Source organism: Callionymus lyra, chromosome 12, assembly GCF_982586985.1.
Source record: "Callionymus lyra chromosome 12, fCalLyr1.hap1.1, whole genome shotgun sequence".
Taxonomy (NCBI): Eukaryota; Metazoa; Chordata; class Actinopteri; order Syngnathiformes; family Callionymidae; genus Callionymus; species Callionymus lyra.
In genome coordinates this window covers 1,299,916-1,312,185 of record NC_141829.1, presented here as the reverse complement: position 1 = coordinate 1,312,185, position 12,270 = coordinate 1,299,916, and the positions used below count along the sequence as shown (strand labels likewise).

The following is a 12,270-nucleotide window of genomic DNA, read 5'->3' as shown; positions in this document are numbered from 1 at the left end:
CTACACAACACAGTCGTCAATAACATCTACACAACACAGTCGTCAATAACATCCACACAACACAGTCGTCAACAACATCTACACAACACAGTCGTCGATAACATCCACACAACACAGTCGTCAATAACATCCACACAACACAGTCGTCGACAACATCTACACAACACAGTCGTCGATAACATCCGCACAACACAGTCGTCAATAACATCCACACAACACAGTCGTCAATAACATCCGCACAACACAGTCGTCAATAACATCCACACAACACAGTCGTCAATAACATCTACACAACACAGTCGTCAATAACATCCGCACAACACAGTCGTCAATAACATCCGCACAACACAGTCGTCAATAACATCCGCACAACACAGTCGTCAACAACATCCGCACAACACAGTCGTCAACAACATCCGCACAACACAGTCGTCAACAACATCTACACAACACAGTCGTCAACAACATCCGCACAACACAGTCGTCAACAACATCTACACAACACAGTCGTCGATAACATCCGCACAACACAGTCGTCGATAACATCCGCACAACACAGTCGTCAACAACATCTACACAACACAGTCGTCAATAACATCCGCACAACACAGTCGTCAACAACATCTACACAACACAGTCGTCGATAACATCCACACAACACAGTCGTCAACAACATCCACACAACACAGTCGTCGACAACATCCGCACAAAACAGTCGTCGACAACATCCGCACAACACAGTCGTCGACAACATCCGCACAAAACAGTCGTCGACAACATCCGCACAAAACAGTCGTCGACAACATCCGCACAAAACAGTCGTCGACAACATCCGCACAACACAGTCGTCAACAACATCCGCACAAAACAGTCGTCGACAACATCCGCACAACACAGTCGTCAATAACATCCGCACAACACAGTCGTCAACAACATCTACACAACACAGTCGTCGATAACATCCGCACAACACAGTCGTCAATAACATCCGCACAACACAGTCGTCAACAACATCTACACAACACAGTCGTCGATAACATCCGCACAACACAGTCGTCGACAACATCCGCACAACACAGTCGTCGACAACATCTACACAACACAGTCGTCAATAACATCCACACAACACAGTCGTCAACAACATCTACACAACACAGTCGTCAATAACATCCACACAACACAGTCGTCAACAACATCTACACAACACAGTCGTCGATAACATCCACACAACACAGTCGTCAATAACATCTACACAACACAGTCGTCAATAACATCTACACAACACAGTCGTCAATAACATCCACACAACACAGTCGTCAACAACATCTACACAACACAGTCGTCGATAACATCCACACAACACAGTCGTCAATAACATCCACACAACACAGTCGTCGACAACATCTACACAACACAGTCGTCGATAACATCCGCACAACACAGTCGTCAATAACATCCACACAACACAGTCGTCAATAACATCCGCACAACACAGTCGTCAATAACATCCACACAACACAGTCGTCAATAACATCTACACAACACAGTCGTCAATAACATCCGCACAACACAGTCGTCAATAACATCCGCACAACACAGTCGTCAATAACATCCGCACAACACAGTCGTCAACAACATCCGCACAACACAGTCGTCAACAACATCCGCACAACACAGTCGTCAACAACATCTACACAACACAGTCGTCAACAACATCCGCACAACACAGTCGTCAACAACATCTACACAACACAGTCGTCGATAACATCCGCACAACACAGTCGTCGATAACATCCGCACAACACAGTCGTCAACAACATCTACACAACACAGTCGTCAATAACATCCGCACAACACAGTCGTCAACAACATCTACACAACACAGTCGTCGATAACATCCACACAACACAGTCGTCAACAACATCCACACAACACAGTCGTCAACAACATCCACACAACACAGTCGTCGACAACATCCGCACAAAACAGTCGTCGACAACATCCGCACAACACAGTCGTCGACAACATCCGCACAAAACAGTCGTCGACAACATCCGCACAAAACAGTCGTCGACAACATCCGCACAAAACAGTCGTCGACAACATCCGCACAACACAGTCGTCAACAACATCCGCACAAAACAGTCGTCGACAACATCCGCACAACACAGTCGTCGACAACATCCGCACAAAACAGTCGTCGACAACATCCGCACAAAACAGTCGTCGATAACATCCGCACAACACAGTCGTCGACAACATCCGCACAACACAGTCGTCGACAACATCCGCACAAAACAGTCGTCGACAACATCCGCACAAAACAGTCGTCGACAACATCCGCACAACACAGTCGTCGACAACATCCGCACAAAACAGTCGTCGACAACATCTGCACAAAACAGTCGTCGACAACATCCGCACAAAACAGTCGTCGATAACATCCGCACAACACAGTCGTCGACAACATCCGCACAACACAGTCGTCGACAACATCCGCACAAAACAGTCGTCGACAACATCCGCACAAAACAGTCGTCGAGAACATCCGCACAACACAGTCGTCGACAACATCCGCACAACACAGTCGTCGACAACATCCGCACAAAACAGTCGTCGACAACATCCGCACAAAACAGTCGTCGACAACATCCGCACAACACAGTCGTCGACAACATCCGCACAACACAGTCGTCGACAACATCTAGACAACACAGTCGTCAATAACATCCACACAACACAGTCGTCAACAACATCTACACAACACAGTCGTCAATAACATCCACACAACACAGTCGTCAACAACATCTACACAACACAGTCGTCGATAACATCCACACAACACAGTCGTCGATAACATCTACACAACACAGTCGTCAATAACATCTACACAACACAGTCATCAATAACATCCACACAACACAGTCGTCAACAACATCTACACAACACAGTCGTCGATAACATCCACACAACACAGTCGTCAATAACATCCACACAACACAGTCGTCAACAACATCTACACAACACAGTCGTCGATAACATCCGCACAACACAGTCGTCAATAACATCCACACAACACAGTCGTCAATAACATCCGCACAACACAGTCGTCAATAACATCCACACAACACAGTCGTCAATAACATCTACACAACACAGTCGTCAATAACATCCGCACAACACAGTCGTCAATAACATCCACACAACACAGTCGTCAATAACATCCGCACAACACAGTCGTCAACAACATCCGCACAACACAGTCGTCAACAACATCCGCACAACACAGTCGTCAACAACATCTACACAACACAGTCGTCAACAACATCCGCACAACACAGTCGTCAACAACATCTACACAACACAGTCGTCGATAACATCCGCACAACACAGTCGTCGATAACATCCGCACAACACAGTCGTCAACAACATCTACACAACACAGTCGTCAATAACATCCGCACAACACAGTCGTCAACAACATCTACACAACACAGTCGTCGATAACATCCACACAACACAGTCGTCAACAACATCCACACAACACAGTCGTCAACAACATCCACACAACACAGTCGTCGACAACATCCGCACAAAACAGTCGTCGACAACATCCGCACAACACAGTCGTCGACAACATCCGCACAAAACAGTCGTCGACAACATCCGCACAAAACAGTCGTCGACAACATCCGCACAAAACAGTCGTCGACAACATCCGCACAACACAGTCGTCAACAACATCCGCACAAAACAGTCGTCGACAACATCCGCACAACACAGTCGTCGACAACATCCGCACAAAACAGTCGTCGACAACATCCGCACAAAACAGTCGTCGATAACATCCGCACAACACAGTCGTCGACAACATCCGCACAACACAGTCGTCGACAACATCCGCACAAAACAGTCGTCGACAACATCCGCACAAAACAGTCGTCGACAACATCCGCACAACACAGTCGTCGACAACATCCGCACAAAACAGTCGTCGACAACATCCGCACAAAACAGTCGTCGACAACATCCGCACAAAACAGTCGTCGACAACATCCGCACAACACAGTCGTCAACAACATCCGCACAAAACAGTCGTCGACAACATCCGCACAACACAGTCGTCGACAACATCCGCACAAAACAGTCGTCGACAACATCCGCACAAAACAGTCGTCGATAACATCCGCACAACACAGTCGTCGACAACATCCGCACAACACAGTCGTCGACAACATCCGCACAAAACAGTCGTCGACAACATCCGCACAAAACAGTCGTCGAGAACATCCGCACAACACAGTCGTCGACAACATCCGCACAACACAGTCGTCGACAACATCCGCACAAAACAGTCGTCGACAAAATCCGCACAAAACAGTCGTCGACAACATCCGCACAACACAGTCGTCGACAACATCCGCACAACACAGTCGTCGACAACATCCGCACAACACAGTCGTCGACAACATCCGCACAAAACAGTCGTCGACAACATCCGCACAAAACAGTCGTCGACAACATCCGCACAACACAGTCGTCGACAACATCCGCACAACACAGTCGTCGACAACATCCGCACAACACAGTCGTCGACAACATCCACACTCAGGTACACACACACTCAGGTACACACACACTCGGGTAAACAAAATACACTCAGGTACACACACACTCAGGTACACACACACTCAGGTACACACACACACTCATGATCCAGGAGCTCTGTTAGTAATGTCTGGTGATCTATGATAACATTTATGTTGATTTAAAAGACTATGAATTAAAAAAGATTATATTTAGGAAATAAGTTTTTATTGGAATAAGAAAATCAGTTTTTCTAAATAAAAAAAAACACATTTTCAACTTCAAAAGTATTGAATTGAATAAATAAAATTAGAAAACATTTCAAAGGTTAAAGGTTCATCATCCATTTCACTGACTTCAGTCAGATCAAACTGCAGTGTTGCATCATGGGTACGCCCTCACCTGGAGGTCGAGAGGCAGACGTGAAGGTTCCACGGTGCACTTCTCTGCTCCGTCCGGCGACCTCTGACCCCCGAGGAACATGACGAGCGGCTGGACGCGGTCAGTGTCGACCAGGAGCAGCGAGTGAGTCTGACCCGCGGAGACGCCCCAGACCCGCAGACCCTCAGACAGCTGAGGACACACGACCTTTGACCTCAACACATGTTCACCTGAAGTTAACTTTTAATGTCATAAGTTTCATATTCATCATGTTAATGAGCCTCAGCAGGTGATAACGGCGACAACAACAACAACAACAACAACAACAACAACACACGTCCATACATTGGTTTGTTGAGGGACAGTGACTGGACTGTTGACGTGTCCCAGCTGTCCACACATGTTGCTCCCCCACGAGAACACCTGCAGCACATTAACATGTATGACGTCATCACGTGACAACAAAGACAAGTTGAAGCCAAAGGTCAAGACAAAGGTCAGAGAGAAGAACCATGAATTAGTGGTTTAGGTTTGAAGGTTTATCTCCACATGTGTGTGTGTGTGTGTGTGTGTGTCTGTTAGTGTTGGTATGTGTGTGTGTGTGTGTGTGTGTGTGTGTGTGTGTGGGGTGTGTGTGTGTGTGTGTATGTTTGTGTTGGTATGTGTGTGTGTGTGTGTGTGTGTGTGTGTGTGTGTCTGTTTGTGTTGGTATGTGTGTGTGTGTGTCTGTTTGTGTTGGTATGTGTGTGTGTGTGTGTGTGTGTGTCTGTTTGTGTTGGTATGTGTGTGTGTGTGTGTCTGTTTGTGTTGGTATGTGTGTGTGTGTGTGTGTGTGTGTCTGTTAGTGTTGGCATGTGTGTGTGTGTGTGTGTGTGTGTGTGTGTGTGTATGTTTGTGTTGGTATGTGTGTGTGTGTGTGTGTGTGTGTGTGTGGGGGGGTGTGTGTGTGTGTGTGTGTGTGTGTGTGTGTGTGTGTGTGTGTGTGTGTGTGTGTGTGTGTGTGTGTGTGTGTGTGTGTGTGTGTGTGTGTGTGTGTGTGTAACCTGGCATTGTGCAGTAATGGCCAGTGAATGATGAGAACCAGCAGCAACTTTGATGACTTCCTGTCCTGTCAGAGACTTGATGCACAAAGGCTGGAGTCTGTAAACAAATGATAGTGAACAGACAAACAACAACACCAGTGAAAACACAACAACAACACCAATGACAACAACACCAATGACGACAACAACAACAGTAACAGTAACAACAACAGTAACAACAACAACAACAACAATGACAACAACAGTAACAGCAACAACAACAATGACAACAACAGTAACAACAACAACAGCAGTAACAGCAACAACACCAATGACAACAACAGTAACAAAAACAGTAACAGTAACAAAAGTAACAGTAACAACAACAACAGTAACAACAACAACAACAACAGCAGTAACAGTAACAGCAACAACACCAATGACAACAACAACAACAGTAACAGTAACAACAACAGTAACAGTAACAACAACAACAGTAACAACAACAACAGTAACAGTAACAACAGCAACAGTAACAGTAACAGTAACAACAACAGCAACAACAACAGTAACAGTAACAACACCAGCAACAGTAACAACAACAACAACAGTAACAACACCAGCAACAGTAACAACAACAACAACAACAGTAACAGTAACAACAACAGTAACAGTAACAATAACAATAACAACCGTAACAGTAACAGTAACAACAACAACAGCAACAACAGTAACAGTAACAACAACAACAGTAACAGTAAGAACAACAACAGTAACAACAACAGCAACAGTAACAACAACAGCAACAGTAACAGTAACAACAACAGTAACAGTAACAACAACAACAGTAACAACAACAACAGTAACAACAACAACAGTAACAGCAACAACAACAACAGTAACAGTAAAAACAACAACAGTAACAACAACAACAGTAACTGTAAAAACAACAACAGTAACAACAACAACAACAACAATAACAGTAACAACAGTAACAACAACAACAGTAACAGTAACAACAACAGTAACAGTAAAAACAACAACAGTAACAGTAAAAACAACAACAGTAACAACAACAACAGTAACAGTAACAGCAACAACAACAATGACAACAACAGTAACAACAACAACAACAACAGTAACAACAACAACAGTAACAGCAACAACACCAATGACAACAACAGTAACAAAAACAGTAACAGAAACAAAAGTAACAGTAACAACAACAACAGTAACAGTAACAGCAACAACGACAACAACAACAACAGTAACAGTAACAACAACAACAGTAACAGTAACAACAACAGTAACAGTAACAACAACAGTAACAGTAACAGTCACAACAACAGTAACAACAACAGTAACAGTAACAACAACAACAGTAACAACAACAGTAACAGTAACAACAACAGTAACAGTAACAACAACATCAACAACAACAGTAACAGTAACAGTAACAACAACAATGACAACAACAGTAACAACAACAACAACAGTAACAGCAACAACACCAATGACAACAACGGTAACAAAAACAGTAACAGTAACAAAAGTAACAGTAACAACAACAACAGTAACAACAACAACAGCAGTAACAGCAACAACACCAATGACAACAACAACAACAGTAACAGTAACAACAACAACAGTAACAATAACAACAACAGTAACAGTAACAACAACAGTAACAACAACAGCAACAGTAACAGTAACAACAACAGCAACAACAACAGTAACAGTAACAACACCAGCAACAGTAACAACAACAACAACAGTAACAACACCAGCAACAGTAACAGTAACAACAACAACAGTAACAACAACAGTAACAGTAACAACAACAGTAACAGTAACAACAACAGTAACAACAACAGTAACAGTAACAACAACAACAGTAACAACAACAGCAACAGTAACAGTAACAACAACAACAGTAACAACAACAGCAACAGTAACAACAACAGCAACAGTAACAACAACAGTAACAACAACAACAGTAACAGTAACAGTAACAACAACAGCAACAGTAACAGTAACAACAACAACAGTAACAGTAACAACAACAATAGTAACAACAACAGCAACAGTAACAGTAACAACAACAGTAACAACAACAGTAACAACAACAGTAACAACAACAGTAACAACAACAGCAACAGTAACAACAACAGTAACAGTAACAACAACAGTAACAACAACAACAGCAACAGTAACAGTAACAGCAACAGTAACAGTAACAGTAAGAGTAACAGTAACAACAACAGTAACAACAACAGCAACAGTAACAACAACAACAGTAACAGTAACAGTAACAACAACAGTAACAACAACAGCAACAGTAACAGTAACAACAACAACAGCAACAACAGCAACAGTAACAACAACAACAGTAACAACAACAGCAACAGTAACAGTAACAGCAACAGTAACAGTAACAGCAACAGTAACAGTAACAACAACAACAGTAACAACAACAGCAACAGCAACAGTAACAGTAACAACAACAGCAACAGTAACAACAACAGTAACAACAACAACAGTAACAACAACAGTAACAGTAACAGTAACAACAACAGTAACAGTAACAGTAACAACAACAGTAACAACAACAGTAACAGTAACAGTAACAGTAACAACAACAGTAACAGTAACAGTAACAGTAACAACAACAGCAACAGTAACAGTAACAGCAACAGTAACAGCAACAACAACAACAACAACAGTAACAACAACAGCAACAGTAACAGTAACAGTAACAACAACAACAGTAACAACAACAGCAACAGTAACAGTAACAACAACAACAACAACAGTAACAACAACAGCAACAGTAACAGTAACAGTAACAACAACAGCAACAGCAACAGTAACTGTAACAGTAACAACAACAACAGTAACAGTAACAGTAACAACAACAACAGTAACAACAACAGCAACAGTAACAGTAACAACAACAACAGTAACAACAACAGCAACAGTAACAGTAACAAACACAGTAACAACAACAGCAACAGTAACAGTAACAACAACAGTAACAACAACAGCAACAGTAACAGTAACAGTAACAGTAACAGTAACAGTAACAACAACAGCAACAGTAACAGTAACAGTAACAGTAACAACAACAGCAACAGTAACAGTAAGAACAACAGCAACAGTAACAGTAACAGTAACAGTAACAGTAACAACAACAGTAACAACAACAGTAACAGTAACAGTAACAGTAACAACAGCAACAACAACAACAGCAACAGTAACAGTAACAGTAACAACAACAACAGCAACAACAACAGCAACAGTAACAGTAACAACAACAACAGCAACAACAGTGTCATCTTGTCTTCAGCATCAGGGTCACAGACCTGGCCAGATGATCGCCGTGGCCCAGCTGACCCTCCGATCCTCTCCCCCAACTCCACACCTCCGTCTCCAACGACAACCAAGTCTCTCCACTGTCATGTGCAGCAGCTCGTGGTCTGTGAGGAGACCCTGGACAGAAAGATGCGTGGTCACAGACACGCACTGATGGTCACAGCGTCTCTTCTACCGTGAACTGGTGTTCCAGGCTTGGATGATCCTGGTCTCCACTTGTGGATCTCGGACAGACTCCAGCTCTTCTTCCCCTTTAGACCAGATCTGAGCACATGAAGCTCCTCTGAACACAGCGGAGAAGATCCAGGAACGCTGTTGCTGTGGACACAAGTCATCACACGAGAGGACATTGAACATGATTGAACGTTCCTAAGACGAGAAGATCATGAATCACCTGTAACTCTGGTGTCCAACAGGAGAGTCGCTCCTGCAGCTGGAGGTCAAGATGTCCGAGGAAGGGTTTGAAGACACGCAGCTGCCGTCTGGACCAGGAAACTGTCAAGGTCAACTCCTGAGACTCCAACACACTCATGCTCACCAGACGTGTGACTGCTCTGAGAGTCCGAGTCTCCAAGACCACTGCTGCTCTGAGCCTCCACGGACAGATCTGACTTGAGAAGATCCTGCAGCTCAAACTCATGGACACCAGGAGATGCTGGTCCTGCTGACACCAGCGGGTCCGTGATGAGATTCCTCCTGAAAAGAAACTTGTGTTCAACTTGTGTTCATGTGCAGGTGGTTCGAAGACGGACCTTCTCTGCTCTTGACGTCTCGTCCCAGAGCTTCTGATTCTAGGAGAACTCTGAGCACAAGGTTTTAGAAGAAGCTCATGTCAGAGAAAATATAATATAATATAATATAATATAATATCATCAAAGATTCACCTCAGCAGACGGAGCGTCCATGAGCTCCACTCCCAGAGGACAGTAGTGAGTCTCCTCCAGTGCAGCCCGCTCCTGCCCTGAGAGACCAGGTGAGCGACCAGGTGAGCGACCAGGTGAGCGACCAGGTGAGCGACCAGGTGAGCGACCAGGTGAGCGACCAGGTGAGCGACCAGGTGAGCGACCAAGTAAGCGACCAAGTGAGCGACCAAGTGAGGGACCAGGTAAGCGTCCAGGTGAGCGTCCAGGTGAGCGACCAGGTGAGCGTCCAGGTGAGCGTCCAGGTGAGCGTCCAGGTGAGCCTCCAGGTGAGCCTCCAGGTGAGCGTCCAGGTGAGCGACCTCTCCTCGGTTCCTGGTTCTTCTTGTGTGGAGCTCGGACCAGAGCCAGGCTGTGATAAGCTCCGCAGACGATCTGAGAAGAAGAGAAGCTTCTGAGAAACTCTCGTTATTAATGTTTTCTCAGGATGTAAAATACCTGAGTCACATGTTTCCCTGCGAGATGTTCCACCTGGAGAACAAACAAACACATGGATCCAATAAGTAACAACACAGTAAATACTACTGTACTTTATATTCATGATCATCTCTTGAACGTCTGCAGCTTTGAACCATGGACGCTGGACAGAAGCAGCTTTACCTTCCGTGGTCTCCACACAGGGAAGGAGTTGGTGACCAGACCCAGCTGGCAGCCGCTGCCCCAGGACCACAGCTCGCCGCGAGACGAGAGCGCCAAGGTGTGCTCGCGACCACAGGCCAGATCCAGCACCCGGACCACTGCCGGGGGAACCGTGTCGTGGTCCACCACAGCCAGAGGGAACGGATCTGGAACTGAACGCAGGACGTTCAGAGGTCTGTCCTTGAGACTCACTGGGATCATACATCAGATATAGACCAGTGTGTTCCTTCAAAGCAGGTCCAGATGAAGTGCTTTGAATGTATTCATGTCATGAACACGTGTGTGGAGTAAACATCTTAAGATGATCATCACAGGACTCTGGTGAAGACGTATGAGAAGATGATGAACCTGAGATGGTGGTGGACTCTCCTCTGTCCGTCAGACCACACTGTCCAGCCGTGTTCTCGCCCCACATGAACACGTGACCCGCCTCGCCCAGCGCGCCGCAGTGGAAACCACCAGAAACCACTCGCACCACGGACCGGCCTTGAAGAGAGACCTCCAGCACTGGAGCCGCCACTGGAACACTGAGACGCCTCCACAGCAGCTCCCCGAACGAGTACACCTGCTGGCCTGAAGACACACCTGGTTAGATGGTGTCTGAAACTTTAGTCTTTTAATACACTTTACTCTATGATAGTGTTTAACTAATGTTTCATTTAATACTGTGTTTCAATACACTTTATTCTATGATAGTGTTTAACTAATGTTTCATTTAATACTGTGTTTCAATACACTTTATTCTATGATAGTGTTTAACTAATGTTTCATTTAATACTGTATTTAAATACACTTTATTCTATGATAGTGTTTAACTAATGTTTCATTTAATACTGTATTTAAATACACTTTATTCTATGATAGTGTTTAACTAATGTTTCATTTAATACTGTATTTAAATACACTTTATTCTATGATAGTGTTTAACTAATGTTTCATTTAATACTGTATTTAAATACACTTTATTCTATGATAGTGTTTAACTAATGTTTCATTTAATACTGTATTTAAATACACTTTTACTCTATGATAGTGTTTAACTAATGTTTCATTTAATACTGTATTTAAATACACTTTATTCTATGATAGTGTTTAACTAATGTTTCATTTAATACTGTATTTAAATACACTTTTACTCTATGATAGTGTTTAACTAATGTTTCATTTAATACTGTATTTAAATACACTTTATTCTATGATAGTGTTTAACTAATGTTTCATTTAATACTGTATTTAAATACACTTTATTCTATGATAGTGTTTAACTAATGTTTCATTTAATACTGTATTTAAATACACTTTATTCTATGATAGTGTTTAACTAATGTTTCATTTAATACTGTATTTAA

The 12,270-nt window shown here is 43.6% G+C and overlaps 1 protein-coding gene across 2 annotated transcripts in view; it reads right to left on the bottom strand.

Moving 5' to 3' along the window:
* The window catches only part of LOC148067964 (alsin-like), a 55,459-nt gene that overhangs the window by 34,831 nt on the left and 8,358 nt on the right, over positions 1–12,270 (bottom strand). For both annotated transcript variants that reach the window (XM_087803707.1, XM_087803708.1), the window contains exons 4-15: positions 11,270–11,494; positions 10,883–11,073; positions 10,721–10,753; positions 10,247–10,657; positions 10,115–10,164; positions 9,901–10,058; positions 9,757–9,844; positions 9,538–9,680; positions 9,353–9,479; positions 6,012–6,108; positions 5,314–5,391; positions 4,990–5,160 (exon numbers count right to left, since the gene is read on the bottom strand). In XM_087803707.1, the coding sequence (XP_087659833.1) occupies positions 4,990–5,160; positions 5,314–5,391; positions 6,012–6,108; positions 9,353–9,479; positions 9,538–9,680; positions 9,757–9,844; positions 9,901–10,058; positions 10,115–10,164; positions 10,247–10,657; positions 10,721–10,753; positions 10,883–11,073; positions 11,270–11,494 (1,772 nt within the window). The remainder of the gene's footprint in view (positions 1–4,989; positions 5,161–5,313; positions 5,392–6,011; positions 6,109–9,352; positions 9,480–9,537; positions 9,681–9,756; positions 9,845–9,900; positions 10,059–10,114; positions 10,165–10,246; positions 10,658–10,720; positions 10,754–10,882; positions 11,074–11,269; positions 11,495–12,270) is intronic.